The sequence below is a fragment of the Limanda limanda genome, chromosome 10, assembly GCF_963576545.1.
Source record: "Limanda limanda chromosome 10, fLimLim1.1, whole genome shotgun sequence".
Classification (NCBI taxonomy): domain Eukaryota; kingdom Metazoa; phylum Chordata; class Actinopteri; order Pleuronectiformes; family Pleuronectidae; genus Limanda; species Limanda limanda.
In genome coordinates, this window is record NC_083645.1 from 6299592 (window position 1) to 6326928 (window position 27337).

The following is a 27337-nucleotide window of genomic DNA, read 5'->3' on the forward strand; positions in this document are numbered from 1 at the left end:
GCTATATCTGCCAGTATCTTAACTGAGCTTACATGTTACAGACAGGGACAAAATGTGCCTTCAAACCAACTCCTTGTTGACACATCAAAGAAACCAATTCCTAAAATCGTTGAAGTAATGATTAAATAATAATCCCCTGAAGAAGATATCTCTCAGTTGATGACTAAAGAAGATAACTTTATAATTAGGTATTGTGTATTTGTCCTTGCAAAATTCAAGTAGTTAAAGGCAGGAAGTTGTTCCCACTTTTTTATATTTTCCATTGTTCTCTGCCACAAAGAAGAATCTCGTCTCATGCAGCCAGAGTTCAAGTATCTCCAGTTCTTTTTTTAGGAGTGTGATTAACTGGTGCTATGACACAGATGGTAAGTCAAATGTAGTGTTGAGTCAGTATTTGCAGATAGTTGTGATTAAAAACAAGAAAAATAATCCCGATCGTATTTACTGGGATAAAATTGAACATTAAAAAAAGGCTGAGAGTCGAAAATGCAAGCAGGTGAAAGGTTCATATACTTAAAGATAGCATCGGAAATATGGTTGTAAAAGGTTACAGTTAATTGTGTGATTTAATATTATTGCCAAAAATTAGAAAGCACGATTAACTTTATCTCTGTGAGCATGAAAATCACCTGTCTCCATTTGCTTCTCCCTGTAGCTCTCTCTCTCTTAATCCTCCCACATATCCCAACGAGACGCAATTAGTGTTCTACCAAATGCTCCTGTCACTAAGAACAAAAGAAAGTAGGAGGGAAGATAGTGTCTCAGATGGGTACCTTCTTTATTTCATACTGAGAAGTCTCTTTCACCTTTTAAGTCACTGCAAAAGCCAAATCGAGGAAAAAAAGAAAATAGTATATTAATACAGTTAAGACAAATTACAGGTAAAATTATGACTCTTTTCTTTTATAAAACTGCCCATGTACCATTATCTGATAATTGCTTGTTAATTCTCCATATAGAAGTGCACCTGGAGTTCCCTGGTCTCTCAGCACCTCCGCTGTGCTACTTTCGTTTAGTCTGTCAACGGCCCACACAGTGAGTGTTCCTTCTTGTTTCCTGTTCTTCACTGTGATCAAAGCTGTGGAGAGCCCATGTGGGTGGGGAGGGGAACACAAGTCGACACGCATCAAACTGAACAGGGTTTTGGATTATCTGGCTGGATCCAGTTCAGTTTGCTTTATTAATTTACTAATGTTTCCCTGTGCTGGGGATGTCAGCATGCGTCAAGATGCTGATATGAAATGTAAGATTAGATGAGGACTTAAAGATTATTGTTGGGGGAAAAATGTTCATTGCAAGAGCAGATTGCAACAGGATCAAATGTTTAAAAAGATGAGGAATAATTAAAAAAATGTTAATACAACTATAACAACGCAGAGCAGAGAGAAGTAAACACAACATTGACATATGATCACATTATGAAGTTTATCTGGATAAGGAGTTAGGTAAGAGTTGCCTGACGCAACATTATTTCTCCCTAGAAGTTAACTAGATACATTTCTTAGAATTCTTAAAAAAATACAACATGAAATATATAATAATATAAATAAGCTGAGCCCGACAGGCTTTTTGTGTCAGAAACCAACCAGAGTCGATGCTCCCCGAGGCATGTGCAGAGTAAAACAAAACAAAGAAACAAGAAGACATTCCAAATATTACCAAACCCAACCCAAACAGGAATATCAATTTCAGGACTTCAGAGAGCTGCGTCCCGTGGAAAATCTGCAACAACCTGTCAAAGAGCAGCCTCAGGTCCCGTGGTTGTCAAAAGTATCCGCGCCCAGCAGCCGAAAGACATGTCTTTAGACAGAAATAAAATAAATAAATACAAAAAAATAAATAATATTCAATGCTCAGAGGCACTAATGGTCTATGGGAAGAATTGTACAAGTCAAATATTATTATACAATTAAACTATGTTTAACATTTTTATACAGGCTTTTTTTCTGAGGATGTTTGAGGGGGTGGCTGTTTGGCCCGTGTTTGAATCCAATAAAAAAGAGGGATGTCCTACTTGTCTACAATCCAGCATTAGTTTGGAAGCTATTGAAAGAAGAAGCATCCTATTAAAACATTTATATAAATGAGAAGAAGTGTATTCCCTAAAGGATATATGATGACACTATGAGTAACATCTGAAGAACAATGACCACCATGACACAGCGGTGTATTATGTCACAGCGGTGGAGTAAATAGCAACTTGAGTTTCGGCTAAAATGAAAATACTAAAACCCAAATAATAATTAAACAAATATTCCTACTAGTAAACTTCAATGTTGGTACAATGGTTTTCAAATGAAAACTGCATCTTGCAACAGATCAGTCACTTCATTGTGTTTAATTCACAAATGAATGTTTAAATCAAAGGAGTCAAAATGAATCAGTACAACTTATTGGTCTGAGTGGTATATATTTGACAGAAAGGATTGATAAGGATATGTCTTTCTTCTCCAATTTTTAAATCTAATTAAATCACTTTACAGTTCAAAGTGTTGAAGAATGTGTGGAAACCAGTGAACCTGGAGAAAACCCACTGAACTTCTACTTTCTACTTTTAATAGCACATCTCACGCCTCTCTCCTCTTTACATATTTTTCAAAAAGCTTCTCTCAGATAGGTGTGGCAGAGGAAATGGGGAAAGTACTGGACAATCAATCGTTAAAAAAAAGGAAACAGATCAGGAGTCAAAGTCTCTCTAAGCTGCAGGAGCTGAAGCATTGTGTGTGGTACGGGAATGGATTTTTTGAAATGCCTCCTAAAATGAATCAATGGAAGCTTGAATAGAAAGACATTTAATAAAGCAGCTTCTTATCTGTGCAAGTTAAGAGGAGAGGTTTAATAAGAGCCCCCCGCTCCCTATTGTGGGTGAAATACCCCTCTCTCTCTCTCTCTCTCTCTCTTTCTCTCTCTCTCTCTCTCTCTCTCTCTCTCTCTGTGTGTGTGGGAGGATGGACATTAGGGCCAACATTACTTTTACTTTACACTTTGATCATTCACCACAAATACAAATCAAAATCGTCACTGGCGGACTTTAAATTTTTTAAAATCTAAATACAACTCATATCTGATTTATTTCAGGTTCATTTAGTAAAAACGCACCAACTGCCACTGTTGAACAACCTGCAGAATGATAGACATCAAAATGAACAATCATTGATGATGTCGACCTGAATGCCCAGAGTAACACACCACTCAAATTCAGTGTCGTAAAACCAGTGTGGAGAGGGAGCCTGCTGCGTCTCAAGTGAGACATGTACACATGTCTCACTTGAGGTGGCTCTGTCAGTCACATGTACGTCTCTCTCTCTCTCTCTCTGTCATGGCGGAGTGAGCATGGAGCTGAGAGCTGTGTGTGAGTGTGAAAGATATTGTGGGGTTAAGTTAAACTTTACTGAGCTTTATCATTTAGGTGTATGTTTATTTGTTTCGTCTTTAGTTGTTTAGGTGTTGTTTTTTTCTGTTTAGAGTAGTTTGCCGAGTGAGTGTGTGAGTGTGTGTGCGTGTGTGCGTGTGTGCTAACAGGCAGCATGCCTGTGGCAGCGGCAGTGGCAGCAGACTTTGAGAGTCTGACTCGCCGGCATGCAATCAAACTGATCCCCGCGGTGGAATGCAGTGTGGCAGAGGCTGCGCTGGCTGTGGGAGAGGTGGTCGGCTGTGACCCGGTCAGGTCGGCCTCCCGGATGAACGGAGCTATTGTCATGTTTTTAGATAGCACAGCAAAGGTGAACGAGGTGGTGGAGAAAGGAGTGGTGATCCACGAGGGTGATAATATCTAATGCACCCCCCCAAACTGAGGCACGTAGTGAGTCACCGGAGACAAGTGTACATGGTCCTCAGAGACAACACCAAGGAGCTGAACATGTCTTGCTCGTTTAGAATTGAGGGGTTTAATTATATGATCTTTGTGACATCCGAAACAATGAAATGTTTTGAGTGCGGGGAGGAGGGGCACCTGGCCCGCTCCTGCCCGGGGAAGGGTGGAGCGCGTCGGGCTCCGGCCGCGGCAGCTCCAGCTGCGGCTGAGGCAGCGGCAGCTCCGGCTGCGACAGCTGCCCCCGCTGCCACTGGCGAGGAGCCTCCGAGAACAGCCCAGCCCGAGGCTGCTGTTGGCGGTGCTCTGCCTACAGAGCCTCCCGCTCCTCTGGTGGAGGGGGGGGTTCCGGAGACTGAGGTGGCCTCCGAAGCCCCGGAGAGTCCGCTCCCGGAGGTGGGAGCCCAGGGGGGAACCCCCCCTACAAACAGTCACTCTGAGCAGGCAAGGAAAAAAAACGACAGCCAGCCAGAGCCAATCGAAATAGATGAATCTGAGATGGATGATGATATGAGTGAGGAAGAAATGTTTAAAATGTCACAAAAGAGGAAAAATTCGGGGACTGGGCACAACAATGCAAAAGCAAGCAAGGCAAGGATGAGGTCCAGCCAGGGGAGTGTGATCCCCTCTCAGGTAGACACCCAAGGCCTCTACCCCCCCTCTGATATAAGAACCTTCTTACAAACCACTAAAGGCCAGAGGCAGCCTTCGTTAAAGGATCATTTCCCTGACCTAAAACTGTTTTTAAAGTCCTCTAAACCGCTCGCCAGAAAAACAGGCATCAATGGTGTTTTAACAGATCAACAAATCTTTAGACTCCGGAAACTCATGTTGAGAGTAAGCAGCGAAATGATCACTGATGATGAGGAGTTTTAAAAAGTCCTTTTTACTCTTCTTTTGTACTGAACTGTTTCCTGACTGTTTTTTTTTCCTGTTATCCATGTGTTATTTTATTTTTTAAACTCATGGATTTTAGTGTTTTAAAAGTCTGGAATCTTGTGAAAAAAAAAGAACGAAGGCAACAAGGGGACCCCCTGTTCCCCCCCGCTGGACACAAGGCACCCTCTCCAGACTGCTGCAGGCTGCCGGGGTCGCTACGCTGGATTTTTCTCTCCGCCACTTTCCTGGCACTGGACTTAAAGGACTGTTATGGACTTCTGACACTGCCGGCTCTCCCTGTCTCCCTGGATGGACCTGCGGGGAAACTCTATACGGACTTTTGGAAAAAACTCTCAGGCTTATAAAGCAGAAGGTTACCTGGACTCTGTGGTGTTTTTTAAAGATGTTTAATGTTCTGGAAAAATTGAGAATTGGTTTATGCTGATTATATTGTGTGATTCTTTTATTTATTTATTTATGGCCAAATGTGTTTTTTAAAATAACTTAGGTGTTGTTAAAAAAATAGTACCATTTTGAAAATAAAGATTTCAAAAAATCTCTCTCTCTCTCTCTCTCTCTCTCTCTCTCTCTCTCTCTCTCTCTCTCTCTCTCTCTCTCTCTCTCTCTCTCTCTCTCTCTCTCTCTCTCTCTCTCTCTCTCTCTCTCTCTCTCTCTCTCTCTCTCTCTCTCTCTCTCTCTCTCTCTCTCTCTCTCTCTCTCTCTCTCTCTCTGTGTGTGTGTGGGAGGATGGACATTAGGGCCAACATTACTTTACACTTTGATCATTCACCACAAATACAAATCAAAATCGTCACTGGCGGACTTTAAATTTTTTAAAATCTAAATACAACTCATATCTGATTTATTTCAGGTTCATTTAGTAAAAACGCACCAACTGCCACTGTTGAACAACCTGCAGAATGATAGACATCAAAATGAACAATCATTGATGATGTCGACCTGAATGCCCAGAGTAACACACCACTCAAATTCACTGTCATAAAACCAGTGTGGAGAGGGAGCCTGCTGCGTCTCAAGTGAGACATGTACACATTTCCTAAAGTAAAATAAAGTCTGAAGGCATAAACCCTGCATACTATTAGCTGTTCTCAAAGAAGGGCCATTAATCTGCACTTGTACTTCCTTAGGCACTCGATTATAAATGCAAACATGAAATACAAGAATAAGAACTGCTGTGTGTGTTGAATTAATACGTTGTCCTCGCAGCCCACAAGGCCAGTGAGTGTGTTTTTGTGAAATCATTTCAATCCAAATTAAGCACACATACATGTTACATATGAGGGCCTGCTCACATGTAGCACATAGATCATGCCTCATCTAAGTTAGTGCAGGATTAGAGAGAAATGGCTGTAGTATGTTGGAGTGGGCTGATGCGTGGCAGGGTTATCACATGTGGGCTTACACACTCGGTGGCATGTCACGCATTTTCCCTTTGAAGATTCTCTTTTAACTCCTTCAACTCATTTAAAGTTTTAAAGCGGCTGCGACATCTCTTTGCTTCGGTCACCAAACCTGGCTATCATCAAACTCTAATTCAGGTCAACTCTAATTCCTCACGGAGGACCAAAGTAAAACACGTCTGTCTGGATTTGTCTCAATCTGATGATGAGTCTGGTCCGTGGCCACTGTACGTTTTCACTCCTTCAATGTAGCTGTCAGGAAATAAGGGAGATATGGGAAGTAATGTAATAGGACTGATAACAGGTCCGTCTCTCCGACTTGAATATTGACATTTTGAGAGTTTTCAGACATCTGTCATAATTCTGCTCCTTTCTGTGGAGTCAAAGACTTTTGACTTTGGGGATTTTAGTTGTCAGACTTTTTGTGTTGAACTATAGCCTTGTTATTCCAGCGCGTTTCTGCATTTGCAGCCAGCTTCTGTATTTGCAGCGCATTTGTGGAATCGCAGCACGTTTCTGTGTGTGTTGTGTTGTCAAACCTATGAAGATGTTATCTTACTTTGCTTGTTTTCTCAAGTTGCAGTGCGTTGAGCTCTCAGGGCCACCGTAGTTTTCTCTTAGTTTTCTTTTCTTATATCACGTCCTGTGACAGGACGTGATATAAGAAAAGATGAATACGTGAGCAGGAACTACAAATTGGGCCAAATCTTACTGGATATTAACAATGCAGTAAATCTCCATCATCACAACTTCAAGATTGGTTTATTTTCAATAATAGTAATAATTTGAATAGCGACTCTGACACAGCTGCTTCTCCTGCTTTTCCTTACTCACCTGATCCTTGAATCTGCAAACTGTGCCTCTTTTCAAAGCTGTTTTAGTGCAACTGATCAGGATTACACCAAAGTGGATAAAACATCACAGCCAATCAACTGTGATGTCCTTGTATTTTGGACTGAACAAAAATAATCCACATGACAGCCTAACGACCCTTACAGATAAAATGGCACAATGACACCGCTGTGCTCTGCAGCCCATACATTTCATTGCCTTGCACCAAGCAAAGCACACACTGTTAAACTTTGACCAACAAGCTTTGTGATGACCGCTTGTGTGTCCAATAGAGACAAAGCTTCCAGCCAAGCAGGGAATGCATATTGGAGGAATGGTGGATATTTGTGAAAGTGTGTCTGAGTTCCTTAAATTTTTGGACACAATTGCACTTGTATATGAAGGGGAACGCTACATCATGGAAACACATTCACCATCAGGTAACTTATTTTTTAGGTGGGAGAATATTTAAAGCAAATAAACAGAAAACTATTTTTGTTATTTTGCTCTATACCCAGCGGCCAGCATGGCACAATACAAGATTTGTAGAAAGCGCAAATAACTTTTTGTCTGAAAGACGCTGAAGAGCCAGGCCAAACATGTACATTTCTGATTTGTTGAGTTATGTGTTTTTGGAATTGTAGATAATCCTAAATGCAAACTTACTCAGGAGTGTTCAGCTTTTAACTGTACTTCCATGCAGTAGAGATTTATTCTACTTCAAACTCTTTCATTTTCATTAAAAAATTGCATAACCACAGCAGCCTCTGGCATTGGTGGTAGAAGAATATAAGACCCCCACTGCTGTTTTCCTCACGGGTTAAATCTGTGTAAAGTAAACAAACATGTGAATCCCTGTTGATGTACGAGTGTAAATTAAAATGTTTTTAATGTGTTCTTTTGGGAAGAAAATGATCTTTTATTCTACTCGTAAACTTCACCTCTAGTTTGTCTTTTCAATTCCGTCTTTCGGCGGTTCGTTATAAAGTCGGCACACACAGAGGGATCTCTCACCTCTCTTGTCGGCTCTGCTTTTAAAGGGAAGCTTGAGGTCAGTCAGGAGGCTTAATAAATATGAAAGGGAAGAAAACTAGAAAATGGATGACGAGGCAAAGTGAGCCGGTAGCTAAAACAGCATGACACCGCGCCGGACAGCTGAGCTGGCAATGAGAAGAAGAAGGAAGGAAATACAGAGCTCGGTAGAGAGGGATGAGGGGGATGAGGGGGAGTGGAGGGGCTCAAAGTGAGCAGAGGTGGAAATAGAGAGAGAGAGAGAGAGAGAGAGAGAGAGAGAGAGAGAGAGAGAGAGAGAGAGAGAGAGAGAGAGAGAGAGAGAGAGAGAGAGAGAGTGTGTGTGTGTGTGTGTGTGTGTGTGCGTGTGTGTGGTGAAGAGTAGGAGGAGGTGTACCTGAAGATGCTGACTACATATTAAAACTCCAGTTGATGGGTAAGTGAATTTCTCTATTTGACTATTCAGAGGTACAAGCATCGCACACTGTAAAAAGTAGCAGGCTGTAACAAGCTAATCCACCATATACCTGAAGTTGAGCTATCCAGGTTATTTTTATGGTGTTGAAATCCAGCTCTATAACCTAAGTAATATCCTTTTGTACAGGGGAATTGCACCAGGCGATTCCTGCGTCTGGAGGACTTGAGACAGAATCAGTTGATTCTACGCTTTGTATTTGTTATGGTATTATAACTTACTGATTTGATCTTCAAAAATGAGAAAATGTTAATGTTGAGTTAATCTAATCAATTAGGTTTTTATAAAATGACCTGAAGGAGTTTCAGGACCATCTGACCAACAAGATGTAGTTGCAGTGGTTAATGCTGAGTGTTCAAAACAGCTCCAGCGTGTTCAAATTTTTTCGAGCGTGTTCTTTCAGCTTTAAGTGGTGCATGAGGAAGTATCTCCGAATCATCAACTTTCCCACATGCGAGTGCTGGGAGAGCTAATGCAGACACGATCAGGAATACATTTAAATATAGTTAGAAATGTGTCGCGCCAGTCCACGTGTGTGTGATTGGTTTTGACACTTATAAAGAGTCAAGAGCAAACTTGCTGCAGGGTGAGAAGATGACTGGTGATAAAAACCCTAGAAAGAACATTGATAATTTATAATAAACCAGTCAGAGTGATCCGTCAGAGCACATCTTAAGATCTGTGAGTAACTCATTACGTTGTCTTGGATATGATCATTTGACAAAGTGGTGCAGCTTAAAAAAATTACCTTCAGTAAACACATAGGTTTCATGTTAAGTTGGAAAACACATAAACCCAATTCATGCTTCTGGTTGGAGCTACACCGTAGGTACTCAAGTAATATCATAGTTGTTGCGTAGGTGTGTGTGAGTCTGCAATTGCAACGCTAGTGGGGGAAATGTTCCTAAGCTGGTGTTGAGTGTCTTGTGGTTTCTGGATGGCTTATTTTTAAATTCTCTGGTGTCTCTGTTTACTTCAGAACAATGGCGAGTGTCACTCAGCTGATCCTGCTGGAGTTGGAGCTGATAGATTTTGAAGAGCAATAACTTTATCCTAAAGAACTGCAATGGAGAAAAGAAAGATGTCGTCCGTGTTTGTTCCTTCAACTCAATTCAAGCGGACCAATAATGATACATTTATGTGTAAGTAAGTAATATTATTTAAGCAAGCGACATAATCAAACCACAGTTTCCCCTCTTTTTTCTCTTCAAGTCGACTTTCATTTTACACCTCACCATCCATTTGACAGCATTTTACTGAATTACTGTGCACGGAGGAGTGTTGAGACACAGGAGAGCATTTAGTTCTTCCCTCATTCCTGCAGAGTAGTTCCTCGCCCCCAGTTTAACCTTCCTTTGATCCACCTACAGCTCCTGACGGAGGCTTTAAAAAGCTCTGGTGCAGGAGACTGAGCTGCAGCCACCAAAAAAACGAAGTGAAATTTAAACTCACATAAGACTCTTGACACAGAGCAGCATCATGTCAGTGATTTCATAATGACTGCTCTGTGGATCAATGGACAAATGGTCATTTTGAATATGGACTATACTGTGAATAAAAACATCATAATACATCATATGGTGAATCACAAAGTGACTTTCCACAAAAATCTGTCTGTTTTTGTTTCAGTGCATCATGACACCATCTTGATGTGTCTTGGTTGCAGCAGTGCCCTCTAAGCAGATTCCCCACCAACAGCAGCTCTGCCTCCTGCCTGGTTCTTATGAAAACATTCCCATGTGGAAACAAGTTGACTTTGGGCTTTTGGTTTTCGAGGTGGTCCTGAAAGAGAGGAGACAATGAGTGCGTTTTCATCAACCTGGTTTTACGCACATTTTCAATTGAACATAACAAAACCTGAGAGACATTACAGAAAATGTATCAAAATATCGCTCAAATTGTTTCCTTTGTCTGCTCCCTGTAACTTGGAACATTGAATGACACATCCGGATCCTGCACCGACACTCATCACCAGCCAACTGCACCACATTGGCCCTGGTCCTATTTCTCTGAACTGAGCTGAACTCCTCCTCTCCTGCCTCACACGGTGCATATTCATCCTACCTAAGATATTGGGGTGAATAAAGTTCAGCTCTCTATCTTTTATGACTGTCATGTTTAAAGGAAGAGAAGGCCATATTGGACTCTCGAGACCACCCACGCAGTGAGTTTGTGCTTCTACCAAAGGATTGAAAATACAGAGTTCCTATGACAAAAAAATGTGTGTCCTTTGTCTGATGGCAATGAATATACCACATTTACACAAATGTTGAGTGTTTTATGCACACTGGCTCATCTCTGTCTATTAATGTACTCATGTTATCATATGTCAGGTTTATGTGAGTTGTCTCTAACTTGTTTTTTGTCTCCAACTCCTCTTTGAGCAATATTTAGGATCTTTTTGACTGACAGAGGTGTGGTCCAGAGGAGAGGAATCTGGTACTCACTGGTATGTCATGGATGTTACATATAATACCAACTTCCATCAGTGGAAGTCTCCCCGGGTGGCCATGGACCCAGGTGTCCAGTGGTGTTCCTATTCCTCACAGCTGCTCCCAAGGTCTCTTCTTGAAATACCTGATAATTTTTTGTTTTTTCTCACCTCAAACTATGAAAACCCAGTTTGAGCATTTGTCTCTATTTTCTCTCCTCTTCATAGCCTTCATCCCCCCTTCAGCCCATCCTCAGCCTGTTTTCTTCAGACCCCAAGACTCTGTTTCCGTCAGCTGTTAACCTGCCTCCGTTTCTCTCCAAGTTAAAGCACCTTTGACACTGACTTTTGGTTGAGGCAGTAAATCCTGTCACTCTTGTCTTTGTCTGTTTTTCTGAGCTAGTATCACTGTACATTATTGATTTTGGTGGTAACCTGTTTCTCTAGCTTCTCTAGCTCAGGGCACAGGCACCAACATGCTGTAATAACAATGTATTACAGCTCCTTGTTTTTATCTTTTGCCTTCTGATATGTCTTCCGAACAAACCACTGCTGTTGCCACCGGTAAAGCTTCATACAAATCACTTACTGTTCAGCAGAGGAGATAACAAATCTCTGGATGTCTGGAGCAGCAAATGCAGCTTTCATGAAGTGGATAAAGGTTAAATCACTGCTGTGGGGTATCAATCATCGATAGCCAACAGAAGCAGAAGTTGTAGGTTATGACTTTCAGGTTCACTCATGAAGATGAAAAAGCTGAAAAGTAATACCTTTGCCCTAGTGGCCCTTCTCTGCAAAAAGCTGCACATGGGCTCTTCTTTCGAGAAGTCCATACCAGTGCACAGACCAGTGAGATGGAAGCAGTAATGTGAAAACAGCTCATACAGCAGAGGGACAACAGTAAGGGCTATTAGTTTTGATAAACGTAATAATGGAGGGGGGTCTGAACAGAGACAGGGTTACTGTAAAGACGCACACGCACACGCACACACACACACACACACACACACAGTGAGATAAGTGTATTCCTTTAAATGTTATCTCACAGTACGCCTCCATACACAGAATATGCTCCCCAACAAGATTAAAGTGGTTTAGAGACTGTGTGTGTGTGTGTGTGTGTGTGTGTGTGTTTGTGTGTGTGTGTGTCTGTGAGAGTGTGTGTCTGTATGTGCATGCTTGCGTACATGTATATGGGTGTGTAAGTGTGTGGGAACCTTCAGCCCCATTAGATTGACTGAGATCACTATCTGTCACTACTCAGGAATCTCGGAATAACCTCCTATCTGGACACACACACACACACACACACACACACACACGAGAAGCACTCACCTGCATACGACCACTGCCTGTGTGATGACGAGGACAAAGAGTGACAGGGAGTGAAAAAGGGTGGAGGGAAGGAAGGAGAAGAAGGTCAACAAACTCTGTAGACAAACAAAACCTTTTCAAGTGTCTCTAACCTTCAATGTTTCGCACCAGTTTATTCTCGTGTCCTTTATGTCTGCTATTATTGCATTTGTGTATGGCTGTCTGTTGACGTATGTGTCCTTTTGTTGTTGTATCTGAATGTTTGTCTGTCTGGGTGTGGCTGTGTCTGCATGCAGCTGTGTGCTGATAGGGCAGTAATGGGGTTTTTAAATGGAATCAGAGAGACGCCGTGAGGACAGGACATACTGCTGATGTCAACACAGAGAGATGAGATAAAGTCCGTTTAGAGGTAGAGAAGGAAGAAGCAGGGGGGAGGGCGGGTGATAAGAGCACAGGACTGTGGAGTCACGGGAGAGGCTGCTGATGGCAGGGATAAGACTGAACTCTGGATGCTCTAATCCCATCAGCATCACAGAGAGCCTGAATACCTGCTGACAGGCTCAGCGAGTGGCCACCTGCATATCTGGCTGCCTGCTTTCCTGGTTTCCTGAATACTAATGGAGATGTTACCAGTGTTGGTCCTTCAATGGAATAGTACCCAGGAACCAGGGAGCCACACCACCTTAAAATATCTGGTAGACAACCTAATTAGGGTTGCAAAATTCTGGGAATATTCAAAGTTGGAAACTTTCCATGGGAATTAACGGGAATTAACGGGAATATACGGGAATTAACGGGAATTAACGGGAATAAACTGGAAATGTTGTGGGTAGTTATACTAACTGTATTTACCTTGTCATATACAGACATAAATATAAACATTTTGTTTTGTCATAGGCTGATTTGAGCCCTGAGGAAACTTTGGGCACTTGACTATATGCTTCTGCATCGTTGTGTCATTCTTTACATAGGTCTTTGCACAGTATTTGCTAATGTACACAGCCTTTCCTTCTACATTGGATGGGGTGAAATGTCTCCACACATGAGATAGTGCACGTGGCATTGTTCTGTAGAATAAGATGAGAAAAAAGTTTGTAAAAAAACACTAATGCAATGCCAGAGATATAAATAGTTAGCCAAACAATTGGAATCGACTGTAAACATATTTTACAATTGATGGATAAATGAATGAAAATAGGCTGGATGAACAGATGAACAATCATCAATCAGCATGCTAATATATTTTCCCCAGTAATAACATAGAAACTGACCTGACTAGTCCTGCACACTACAGCAGGCCTCAATAGCCCTGCTGTAGAGTGAAGGATGCTGGGAGTTATCTGTGCATGTGATGGAAGAATGCACAGTGGAGGGTTGAAATTCAAAGTGCAGCGTGTGCTGCATTCCATACATCTTTAAAATAGAATTTTGAATGATGTTTTTATTGCTCAGTGTTTAATTTGCGTCGTTTTTTTGTTTTCAAAATTCCCAAAATTCCCGAGCTAAACTTCCCATGGAAACTATCCGCCCCTTTGCAACCCTAAACCTAATACAAGATACAGAAAAGTGTATTCTCAGAGATTGTTTTTCCTTCGAGACCGAACCAAATACAGTGATGTCTCATTTGGTGCCACTGCCAGGTAAACCAGTTGAAACGAAGCTCACAGATAGAAACACTGAGATATGAAATTGAAAATGCAGCATTACCCAAATGTTAAAGAGAAGTGTAGTCAAACAAGTAGTCCCCAACTTTATACACACAATCTACATTTAACTAAGAGAAAGGGCAGAGGCAGCAAAACTTTAAAAGCAACTGTCTCCATATTGACATGTCACATTTTCATTTAATTAAATGAGACATTTTAAACTCATATGCTGGTTCATAATTTCAGATTATTTCTTGAAAAACTTGACATGCTCTAATGTTTAGAAAACACATCTCTTTCCATCCCACCCTAATGCCCTTCACCTGTGCATCAGTATTTACGTGGGGTCCACAGTAATTTAGCAAGATATATTTCTGTTAGTCTGTTTATTATAAAATGTTGTTCACTGCACCAACTTTTTTAGTCATCTGTCAACACTTTGGGTCCAGAAAACCATACAAACCTAAATGGCCATCTAGTGCATAATCTTTTGAGCTATGAAAAAAAAGTTTGCTTTCAGAACCTCACTGCCAAAGTAGAATCTGTGACAATCTATCCAAGTTGTGGGTTATTAAGTTCCTTTCATGGACAGAGCCAAACAGAGTCTAACCACCAGCACCTCATTCAAGCCCACAAACAGATGATTCCTCTCACATTGAAAATTAAAGGTCAAGAAATGATAATCCCCAAAACCATTGTGCTGACAGGGTTTTGTTATGTGGAGAATGTTGCCTCAAGCTAATTTGCTTCGAAACTATTAGATGCATTTTGAACAAACTACAGTCTCTGCCAACTTTTTCAATGTAGCCCAGAGTAAGTAAGGGAACACAAATGCTAAATAAGTTATTTTACTAGGTTAGAATAGTAGTAATGTGCCAATAAACCTTACAACCACCGTCCCAACTTAATGACCAGAATGTAAAACCACTGACGACTGACTTCACATTGACGGACAGATCTAACAGATGTAAAACTGTCACTCTTTCAACACAGTAGTGAGAGGCCGAAGCAGCATTACACGACTGCAGGAGGAAAAAGCAGTTGGGAAGTTTGCAAGGACTCCCTCCTCCTGATGCCATCTGTCCCTCTGCAACCTTTTGTTCTGCACACTGTACCCTTTCTCCCTCTCTGTCACTGTACCCTGCCATTCTTCTCTCTATCACTCCATCCCCCTCTCTTTTACATTCTCAGTCCGTGTCCAGCTCTCTCCTTATATTCCCTCTCGATTCTCTCTCCATCTCTTCCTCTCCCATCCACCTTGTACCTTTCATTTGCTCTGATTTCCTTCCCTCTCCTCAAATCTGCAGGAGACCCGTCAAAACAGAGTGAGGCTATCACCCGTTTTTATGCCGCTCCTCCTGTGAAATGTCCTGAACTCAGATTGCCACCTGCGCCTTCTCTACCTCCCCCCTTCTCCCTCGTGTTGCATTGCATGGGTGGAAGGTCGATTATGTTTATTTTGTGAAACACAATATGATGCCGTTTTCAACTTTTGAACTTAGGTCTATTGTAGGGCGTCTTCAGGTTTTGGCCAGTTCAAGTCGATACTGGGCAAAACCAGATGGTGATTGACTGTGAGGAGTTTTGTACAACTAACTAATATGAAAGACTGGACTACCTTACAGCATCGGCCTTTTGAAATGAGTAGGTGTTACAGCATGAACTCCCCACAACTTAAGTGTTGGTGTTTCATGTGTTAAGATTTACAGGATCAACCAAAGTTGCCTTCTGCCCACCAACACTCCCACCCACCTCACAACTCTAAAAATTGCAACACCAGCTTCCTTAAAGTGTAAGTTCACCTCTATATTATGTCCCTGGAAATTAAACAAATGCCTTTAGAGTGCAGTACTGGGAATACCCCCCCACACACAGATATTGTAGACACACACACAGACAACATCAGTCGCAGTAGCAGGACACACACACTTTAGCAACAGAAACTACTCAGGAGATAGAGAATGTGTGTGTGTGTGTGTGTGTGTGTGTGTGTGTGTGTGTGTGTGTGTGTGTGTGAGACAGCTGAGGGGCAGTAGAGGAATGGAACGTCTTTTTTACAGAATGAGGCTGTTTCGAGATTTAGTTTTAGCATCGATTTGAAAATAAGCAGGACTTTCCAGATTCTCACAAGTGGTCGCTGGTGGGGAGGAGCTGCACACTTTGATCCGAGGGTATTAAACCTTTTCAAATGTGTATGTCATGGTGCCAACATGTCCCAGTCAGTTGACTCTATTTAATCATTGGTCCTGAAAAATCCAAGATGGTTAGAAACACTGGGTGGCATTTTGATCCATGTTCAACCCATAAATCTAGATGCTAAATACATTTGGTAAAAATGTATTTAAACATATTAAAACCAGCATTAATGTATTTCATTGCAGTTATATTATTCATTTGGTTTGTCAAATTAATTTACAGCTTAAAAGACACATTTAAGTGTGCAGTATCGCTTTTAAATAATTTGCCTCTTCACTAAAAGTAAATTTTCCATAAAGGGTTTTGCTCTGGACTCATCTCAGTTAGCAGAACGTTTCACATTCTAGACACCAACAATATCATAATAGTTAAAATTCATGACTGTTTCTCAGCAAAAATAATTGTAATTCCCTCACTTCATGTACACTGAAAAGCTGTGTTCAAAAAGCTATTGCCACAGCTATGTCTTTTAATATATTTTCTCCTAGTTTGACCGTGTCATTAAGTGATCAGAGGAAACAGTCACGAACATGGTCGGCCCCCTGTGACAGCAGAGCTGAATTTGCATCAAAATTAACATTAACTCTCTCTGTCTCATTAAAACGATAAGTGGGAAAAAGTGCTTCCATTAATTTCAACACACACTATCGTACAGAAGGAGCACTGAACTGTGGCAGGGTTTCTCTGACCCCTGATCAGTGCAACCACTGAATAATATGGTGGGGGTGAAATGCCATAGATCTGAATAGGTAAGGAAGTGGAGACTCATCAGTATGTTGCATGTGCTTGTGGTAGTTTATGGATTCTTGTTAGCCATTAGTGACATTAAGTGTTATTGTTTTAACTTAAGCACTAAAGTTTGCAAAGTCTGAGGTTACTAAACAGCTTCAGGTACATGAACACCACCCTCTGGACTGGACTTGGAGTTATGCAAGTTGCGAAGTAGCCAGTTAAGATTTTTCCATGTATTTGGTAAGTTTTATTTAAAGTGTCTTAAATCTCATCTGGATTTTATCTGCATACAGGGCAGTTTAAAAGACAATTGTAAATGGGGCCTCGGCTGTAGCCAATGCACTTGTTGTGAATCAGTTCATAATTTGTGTGAGATAGACAAGTGTCATTAGTTATAGCTGTTGTTGTTTTTGTATTCTGGCCTCAGAACCATTAAAGAGTTCACAGTTTGAACATTCACTTGCTTGTTAGACCTGAGGATTTCCCTTTCTTCTCTTTGCACAATTTACCTGCAGCACTGACATGCAACAGAGACAAAAACGACTTTTTAGACTATTACACTCTTTTCAGCAGTTGAAACAAAGAAATGTATTCCCGGCCCCTGGAGGATAAAACACATAGACCCATTGATCATTCTTTTTTAGTTTCTTGGCTTTTCGTGTTCAGCCTGTCATTCCTGTCAATATAAGTTACCTTTATCTCCTGTATTTTGTAATTCAAGTTAACAGCAGATTGAATAAGAAGAGCAGAAGTGCCTTTGAGCATTTCTATAGATTCTAGATTATTAGCATGGCTCTGTAACTTTTATATTGTTTGGCCAACAATGAGCTTTTTCTAAATGTACGTAGCAGAAGTTTAAAAATGCTCCCCGCTCCTTGAATATCATGTGTTAAAGTTCATTAATATCTAATATAACCAGTGGTGGAGGAAGTACTGAAGTTTAGTACTTAAGTAAAAGTACAAGTACACAGGAAAATATATACTTAAGTAAAAGTAAAAGTACTACATCAACAATCCTACTTAAGTAAAAGTAAAAAGTACTTGCTTTGAAATTTACTTTAAGTATTAAAAGTAAAAGTACTCACGCAATGGGTTGTCTCTCAATGTCTAGGCTGTGCCATTTTGATAAAGAATGCAGATATAGCTACTGGTAATACTCATGCCTCTACAGATGTCACTACTAGTAATAATTATAAGCAGTTGAATGTTTTTTCAGCAAAACAGGCAAGGTTGTAGTGCTGCTGCCAAACGCGCTGTTGCATGTATGGCCTGCCCCTTTAAGGAACGGGCCCAGAGAGTGACGTAGGGCACCTGGGTAACTTGCGCAAGAAGTGTGTGAATACGAGAAGTGAACGAGCACCTAGAGGTGATGACAGTGTTGCTCCGGTGGACAGTCAATAAATAAAGTGGCGGCGTTAAAACTAAAGAAACGTCTCCTCCTCCTTCTTCACGGAGTGGTCCGGACGGCTGCTGACCGGCCACTGTGTGTGACTGTGTGTGTGTGTGTGCGTATGTGTGTGTGTGTCACAGCAACATTTTGGCGAAACTGTGTTCATAAAATGTAACGAGTCACCCAGATGCGGAGCTGACGAGTGGGCACCCAATGGTCGGCCCAGCGCTAAACAGAGTAGCTGATGGTTAGATAGTGATCAACTACGAACTTTAACAGGAAGAGTGGAAATGTTTGTTGGCGTGTGTGTGGCTGCGTGTGTGACTGTGCGTGCGTGTGTGGAGCGCTGGCGGTCAGTGACGGAGCTGCTCCGTCACAGCAACATTTTGGCGAAACTGTGTTCATAAAATGTAACGAGTAACGACACATATAGTAGAAATGTAGCGGAGTAAAAGTATAGATAATAGCTGCAAAATGTAACGGAGTAAAAGTAAAAAGTATGCACTATTATTTTTACTTAAGTAAAGTACAGATACGTAAAAATGTACTTAAGTACAGTAACGAAGTAAAAATACTTCGTTACATTCCACCACTGAATATAACTCCACCTGTGTCTTTACTGGGTTGCTGGTTTAGAACTCATCTGTTAATCCAGTGCCATTGTTTGGAATCCTGTTAAACACAGAGATTATGTCTGGCTTCAGAACTTGGTCCAGTCTGGCCTTCTAGCTCCTGTTCATTCACTTGTGTAAGTTTTAAAATATAAATCTTAAAGCATCATCTGTCTCCGCTCCTGTAGAAGACAGATATCAATTGAATCAGAAAGTCACGGCTCCTGATATTAAATTTAACCGATTTAACTTTAAAATAATATTCATCTTTGATGTACAGACAGAAAAAGTAGAGAACTGTGATTTTTGGATAATAGAAATGCTTCTCTGGTCTAGGAACAGTGGGGTGACCTCTCTTGCAAATCCTTTTTTGTACCCATATAACTCCAGGTGTCCACATCTACAATTCAATGAGGAGAGACTTGGTTTTTACTTTACAATATTTATTTTGTAAACACACAAGATATGAATGTTTACGGTCTGTGGCATTTAGACCCCTGTGAGATGTCAGGGTTAGAAGGGGCCGGAGCAGGACATCGAACAGGAACACCCCCCCCGGGGTCTAGACACTGGTGGTGGTTCATCAGTCAAGCGATAGTTTTGGATGGCCCATGTCTGTGAGAATTGTCCTATTGGACTTTGCTAATTGTGACATCCTCTGCCCTTAACCCTCACAAGAGTAAGGAAAAACTACAAAACCTTCTTAAAGGAAAAACGTAGAAACCTCAGGAAGAACCGCATGCGAGGGATCCTTCTTCCAGGACGGACAGAAGTGCAATGGATGCCACGAGTACTAGGTATATTGTCGGCAGGTTGTTGCCTTTTTAGTCCGCGAACAGCTCCCACCGTGATCGGGTGCCGCCGTAATCACGATCCGCTGACAGTCTTGGGATCTGTCATCAAGGTCCATGATCTCTGCCAGCATGATGTGAGATTAGGCATGTAGTTGGTTGAGGTCGATGAATATCCTACTGGGGACTGGAGGAGATTGAGGTGGAGGAGGGGTTATGCGCGTCACTGAAGGACGCCTGACTGCGGAAGATAACAGAAGAGATTTTTAAAGTTTGCCAGGTGCTGAATGATTGGCTGAAAAGCCCGAGCCAGACTTGATTGTACATTTAGAAACGCCCACGATCAGCTGATCACTTTGCAGGTTAAGTGCACCGTAGATCAGCTGACCGTGTGCAGCTTAAGTCTTCCTCACTGAACTTGCGCTGAGCTTCATTTCAATGAGGAGAGACTTGGTTTTTACTTTACAATATTTATTTTGTAAACACACAAGATATGAATGTTTACGGTCTGTGGCATTTAGACCCCTGTGAGATGTCAGGGTTAGAAGGGGGCGGAGCAGGACATCGAACAGGAACACCCCCAAAAGAATAAGACGAAGAAGGTAGATCAGGGGAGTGAGATAATGATGAGTCTTACCTCGTGTTGTAGTATTCTGGGAAGTAATACATGCTTTGGTAAACAGACAATCATAACATTTATCTAATAGAAATATAGAGATGACTCGTTAGAGTGCACCTGCAACCCGAGTGATAATTATATGAGATGAAGGTCTGGAGACCAACGTAAAAGATCATGTGCACAGGTATATTATGGGATCTAAAATGTAGAACATAACTAAAGGTTATCAGACAAAAGGGTTAGGTCCAAGGCTAGATTATAAAATGCTAACAGAATTATATCTCAGTAAAGTAACTGAAACCAGAATTTAGGTTGCTTGTTACGAAAAGAAAGGTCCGCTGGACCGGAAGTGAATGTCGTGGTGAGTGCAGGGTCTAAATGTGGAACTTAGTAAACGGTCAGCAAGGACCAAACTTAAATAAAAGGTCGGTTGACCAAAATGAAATTAAGGTCCAAGACCAAATGAAATAAAATATCAACAGAAATGCAAATCGGCACGACCACCGTAACAGAAATTAAAACGGCTCGGCACACCGTCAACAGAAATTAAAACGGCTCGGCACACCGTCAACAGAAATTAAATTGCATGGCAAACTTAAATGAAGGTCCGCTGGACCGAGTTAAAGCCATGGTGAGTGCAAGATGTAGAACTTAATAAACGGTCAGCAAGGACCAAACTTAAATAAAAGGTCGTTTGACCAAAATGAAATTAAGGTCCAAGACCAAATTAAATAAAATATCAACAGACATGAAAATCGGCACAACCACTGTAACAGAAATTAAAACGGCTCGGCACACCGTCAACAGAAATTAAAACGGCTCGGCACACCGTCAACGGAAATTAAAGGGCATGGCAAACTTCTATTAAGGTCACCTGACCGGTTCAAGCCATGGTGAGTGCAAAATGTAAACTTAGAAAAACGGTCGCGAGGACCAACATAAATAAAAAGGTCATATGACCAAAGAAAATAAGGTCCAAGACCAACTGAAATTAAATGTCAACAGAAATGCAAATCGGCACGACCACCGTAACAGAAATTAAGTCAAATGACAAACTGAAAATAAGGTCCTTTTCTTGCTTGCGCTGGACCGAAAGTAAAATACAGGGTGCACATACGCCGCTCGCACGTATGGGGTCCTTCCGACCGGATGTAGTGCAAATGTATGTGAAGAGCAAGTGCCCAGGTGTGTGTTTAATGAGAACTTAACTGTATAACTAGCATGACTCAAGAGTGAGCAGCTAATACGGAACCACCACCAGTTATATGCAGGATTTACTGACATCGGGTTTTTCAAACTTTTGATTCGAAGAGGAGTGTGTATGTGAGAGGATAGATATAGGAAATGAAGGCAGAAAGATAATCTTCCCAATTGTTGTAGTGAACCGAGGGAAATACCTTGTTAGGTGGGAGAAGTAGCAGTTCCTATCATGAATGCATGCGCTGAATAGAGTGCAGGCAAGCGTTTGCTTTAATTAAACTTGTTTATGCTGGTGAAGACCCATGTTTTGTTTTAGAGGGGAGGTTTCAGCAATGAGGAAAACGGGACAAATGGAGAAGGCCGGGGCTTGCAGCCATTATCCGTAAAAGTCCCCCAACAACTCACGAATGGAGTGCATTTGTGAATAACTGCATATAATCAGAAGGATGCACTGCTTTAAATATGTGTGTATATATATATTTATTTTTTTTATATATATATTTTTTATTTATTTATTATTATTATTTATTTATTTATTTATTTTATTATTATTATTATATATATATTTTTTTTATTTTATTTTTTAAATATTTATTTAATTATTTATATATTTATTTATATAAAGAAGTGACGTCGCTAGCGATCGTGAAAATGGGGCCAGACGCAGGTTGGATCGGCACCTTTGCGTGAGATTCCGAGTCCCATGTTATTTTTTTGATTTTTTTAATTTAAATGGCTTCATTAGGGATGATGTGCATCGCAAAGTGCTGAGGAAAGCAGATGCTGCTTTGTGACGTATTAGCAGCAAGGGAGGATTTTGTGATGTCACAAATATGCTGTACGATTTTATTTATTTAAATGCGGGCTTCGGGACGTCGAGTGATGAAGCGTTTAGTTGGAGAGTGATGCACCTGACTCCGGGGAACTATCAGGGGGGGGGATTATCCACGGATGAAACCGCAGGACCTCTCAGGAACACGCTTCTGGCAGTTTAAATTAAGTCACCTGTTGCCTGGCACCTTGGTCAGATCACGACGTGCCTATTATCTCGCCACTGAAGATAGTTTGTATTTTAATGCGTACGTAAACGCGTTCATATTTTATTATTTATTTTATTTTATTTATTTATTTATTTATTTATTTATTTATTTATTTATTTATTTATTTATTTATTTATTTATTTATTTATTTATTTATTTATTTATTTATTTATTTATTTATTTTTTTATTTTATTTTTTTTTTTTTTGTGAAACGATGAGTTGAACTATTTACATATGAAGAATGTGATATCATTTGTTTATAATAATATATATTATCTATATATCTATTTGTTTTTTAAAATCATTGTAGCAGACCATTTAAGTGAAATACCAGGGACACAGCAAATGTGTAGTTGGTTTGTAGCTAGCAGGTGTATGTGTCCTCCTCCACTCTGCTCTCATTTGAACTAATAGCACTCATCACTAGTTATCAGGACCTGATCAGAACATGAAGAACTTAATGTTATTGACTTCCCTCCAGAGTTTGAGTCTGCATTACCGTCATGAAAAGACTCAACATTTTGTGCTCATTATACCACCATACAAATGAACTGAGCAGCATGGATTCATGCGTTTACCCATTAAACGCAGTTATATCTGCTTAGGAAGCAGAGCACCTTGACCTGCGAGCTTACTCATTTGTTTGCTTTGTCGGCCACGTCAGTCTAATTTGCCAGTTCAGGTGTGTATTGCATGCTTAACACGGCGCGTTTTTATGATTCTGAAAAATACTCCCGTGTCTCAGATTAGATCGCTGAATACGCCGATGCGTCGGGTTGTTGACTCTCCCGACGAACAGATTGTGTTGTGGTTTAATGTGCAGAAGCACGAGGAACAGCTGATCTACGACTCTGGACGCGGGACGCGCTGCTGAGTGCGCCGGTGCTGCGGCGTGCGAGGGTTTTAGAAGAGTGTCGATGTTCTGCGCACTGAGGACCGGGGACTGCAGAGTGGTCCGAAAATATTATCTAAAGCTAAAGTGGTTGCAGGAGTGTTTAAAAGGACGATGTATACTTATCTTCGGGAGGGGGCTTTAGAAGAGGTCGCTTGTTGAACTTTTGCGACCGCGCACAGGTGCGGCGGGGGACCCGCGGGGGACCGGCGGGGGACCCGCTGGATCGTGCTCCAAGCTGCGATCCGGCTGAGTCAATGGACGGTTTACTTGAACCGCTGGGTCACGGAGCCGAGAAGGAGGCAGGCCTGGAGCCGCGTGATGCCGCGATGTTGAAGCTGAGCGATGAGGAAGTCGGCCTCCCCGTAGACTCGTCAGGTTCGCTCGGCGGAAGCTCCTGCACCGACGATCCGTAGATTTAAATGAATCTTTGAATGCTGGGTCCGAACCTCTTGGTAAATAATCATTGTCGGGATCCGACGTTGAAATGTAATTGAGCTACATGAGCAACGGCTTGCGTTATGCACGTCACTGAAGGACGCCTGACCGCGGAAGAGAACAGAAGGGATTTTTAAAGTTTGCCAGGTGCTGAATGATTGGCTGAAAAGCCCGCGCCAGACTTGATTGTACATTTAGAAACGCCCACGATCAGCTGATCACTTTGCAGGTTAAGTGCTCCGTAGATCAGCTGACCGTGTGCAGCTTAAGTCTTCCTCACTGAACTTGCGCTGAGCTTCATTAAAACTATGACAATGGTAATGAGGGCCCCCGAATTGGATAGGAATACTGGTGTCTGTAAGTTACTCTCTCCTGCCTCTACAGCCATCGTACGCATTCAGCTTTTTACTGAGAAGGAGCTCTGATCACTTCTTAATGTTCACAGTCGTTAGCACAGTTAGTGGGGTAAATCTGTTAGCTGTAGCCCAGATGTTCTGTGCATCCAGGGGTCATTTTGGCTTCTAGCACACTCCTCTAGACGCTGTGTGTTCTCTCTTAAAGCGTGCCAAGTCTGGCCCACTTAGAATGTGTTAAATAGATCTTACAGAGCCAGCCAAGTGTGTGTGTGTGTTTGTGTGACAGTAGTAATAGAGTGTGAGTCACTCTGTTTGTGCCTCTGTGTACGCTTCTGTGCATTATAACTGCAAGTAGCCAAATGTGGGTGGATCCATCGAGGTCAGTGATTGGCCATCTGCCCTTCAGTGCCTTTGGGGCAGGGCCAGTCACATTAGCAGTTTGGTGTCCCTCCAGAAAGCAATGGGCCAAATTAATTGTTATTTGACCTGACAGTCGTTCACAGAGGCAAAAGTGAGGAAACGACTTGGAGGTCCACCAGCTACAGTATATGCTGATCAAAACGCAATGGAAAACTGAGCAGAAACCTCCTGACAGCAGAAAGAAGTTTCTGCCACTGTAAATCACTGCAAAGGTAACCAGCAAGCAGCTGACAGATGGCACGCTGCAAGAGAGAAGCCAAATTCAACATCCACTCAAATCAGCACAAATTTTTAACCAAATGACATCATGCCACGTTAAATATATTCAAAGATCCACTATCTGTTGGCTGGTCTGATCAGATATCAGGGGGATGGTTGAGGGATAAAAAGGCTGCTGTGTAAAACAGGTTGTGAATATCCTTTTCTGTTAAACAGCAAGCCTTACACTGAACAGAACTTGTTACCTTACTCTTTTCATGATACATCTTCACATGGTGAAAGTCTCAAAGTATCCAACATCCTCATTTAACAGACATGAGACACCATATACAGTCTGTTGGCGTTGATGAAGCACTGAGCAATGATGATTGTAACTACACACATCCAACGATATAATGGCCATGCAGATGTCTTGTCAGAAGTACACAAGAACATATGCTGCTTATACAGTAGGTGTACATTCTGTGTACATTTGACTATTTATATTTCTTGAATAAAAGCAGAGCGATATAATCAACATAATACCAGGACAGGTTGTGCATCCTCCGGTCATGCGAATATTTCACAATAAAACAACCTGGTTAAAATACATGAATCGATTGAGTCAACAGAAATGATAAAATGCGTTTTTTCTTTGAAACAGTACAGTTTATGAACTTTCAATATTTATGTTTGGGACCTATTCGACAGACATTGAAGCTGTGGTGAAAGATCATTTTTACTGTCTGTTTTGCTGTGAATCGCACAGTGCGTGGAGATGATAGGCGAGTTGCCGACTCTCAAGAGCAGCATATAGCTCACTTGCAGGAGACATGCCTGAGATGTGAAGCTCACAAGGGCAGTATGTTGCTCATATGGAAAGCAAGATGTTCGCCATGCAAACTCTCCTCTCACACATCCAGTGTGGCCCAGGAACATTAGATTGAATGCCGCTATTATAGCTTGAAAGGTCCCAAAAAAGCTCTCCACTATTTTTGACGTTTTTCGCTGTAGGCACATGCTATCAGATTAAACCAGTGGACTTCAGGTGAGTAAATCACAACTTTATGATCTTAGTAGAGCTGATTGCACATAGATTGTGCTGTATGGTGTTAGGGAATTTGGTTGCTGGTCATAAACTGTATGGAAATTATGCCCCTGCACTTGAAAAGAGCGTAGTTCATCTACAGAGCAGGTCACATCCGGATCTCTGAATTATTGCCGTTAATGCAAGTTAAAGTGTAATTTGGAAATTGAAAAGCCTGGCTACCACGGCTTCATTTTCATATATATCATTTTTACAGCAGCTGTCACAGAGACCTGCCATTGTTTACCCTCGGCAGGGAGAGCAGCATTATTGGCTTATCAGAGAAATGAGACAGGCTCGCACATTTAGCTTCAGTGCACTGGAATGCACGTTAAAAACCCTCTGCCCTGATGTGCACATCAAGTATTGATAATGGGACGGGTCAGTAGTTGTCTGCCATAAGAGGAAAGCTTTGAACGTCTGTGTAATATGGTTGGGAGAGCCGTGGGTGTCATGTGTGACTCCTTCTACCTTATATACGTTTATTTTAATAGTGAACACGGTCTGCGTGTGTCTTCTCTACCCGTGATTCAGAAGGAAGTGTATTAGAGGAGGTTCGCTCTATGGTACAATTCACAAATTTCTCCTCTAAAGGAGACATTGCGAAAGTGGTGATGCACCAAGAATTTTACCAAGCCTGGACATACAGTATAAAATCCTCTATAATGTCTGATCCTCATCGTTAATAGAGAGAAATAAAAACAACCCCAGGGTTCTTTTCAGCAGTGTAGCCTGGCTGACAGCAAGTTACAGCTCTACTGAACCATATATCTCTACAACCCTCAGCAGTAATGATTTCATATGAACATCTTAACGGATAAAAATGAAACTATTGGAGAAACTTAAATCACACCCTTCCCCCATCTGGTAATGTTCAGTTCAGTGACCTTGGAATTGACTGCACAGCCAGATTCATATTTAGACGGCTTCTCTCCAATAGATCACTCTGAGCTGATTTCATAGAAACCATTATTCACCTCTCTGTTAGACAATATTCTTACTAAGCTATCTGAAGATGCTTTACCTTGAATTACCACTTTCATATTAGAGTTCAGGAATATATCTCTATTAACAAACCATAACCACAGGGTTATAAAGTTTGAGTTATTAAACCCCTCTTGACCCAGATGTTTAAGGAAACTATTGACCCATATCCATCCTCCCCTTCATTTCACAAATTCCCAGAACAGCTGTTGCGAACCAATTATCTGATTATTTGCACGGGAAAGGTATGTTTCAATATTGCCTGTAAGGATTTATGGAACACCATAGAACAGAAGCAGCATTGGTGAAGTTTAACAGCATAACTATGGCCTCATATGTATCATTAGAGCGTGGAGCCTGTTTTTGAGGAGATAGATCCACAGGAATTTTATGGTTCTGTGTTTTAGACGTTGGGGTTCATCCTCTAGGAAGCAAGTTGATTTTTATACAAAATGTTATCGCAATTAATCCAATAGTTTCTATTGGTATTTTTGTATGCACTAAACTGGTGGCCAGACTGAGTGAGGGACTGAGGGACGTATACTTCCATTCCTTGTGCCATA

The 27337-nt window shown here is 41.4% G+C and overlaps 1 protein-coding gene across 1 annotated transcript; it reads left to right on the plus strand.

Annotated features, from left to right (window-relative positions):
* Positions 1-3919: 3919 nt before the first annotated feature.
* Positions 3920-23707, plus strand: LOC133012244 (uncharacterized). Its single transcript, XM_061080222.1, has 2 exons — positions 3920-4444; positions 23474-23707. The coding sequence occupies exons 1-2, from the start codon at positions 3920-3922 to the stop codon at positions 23705-23707; spliced, it is 759 nt and encodes a 252-aa protein (XP_060936205.1).
* Positions 23708-27337: the final 3630 nt, after the last annotated feature.

Bases quoted from the DNA above. Each gene is read 5' to 3' on its own strand.
- LOC133012244 (XM_061080222.1), top strand. From the start codon at position 3,920: ATGAAATGTTTTGAGTGCGGGGAGGAGGGGCACCTGGCCCGCTCCTGC. The intron at 4,445-23,473 runs GTAGACACCCAA...GACCGCGCACAG, and splicing joins GGAGTGTGATCCCCTCTCAG to GTGCGGCGGGGGACCCGCGG.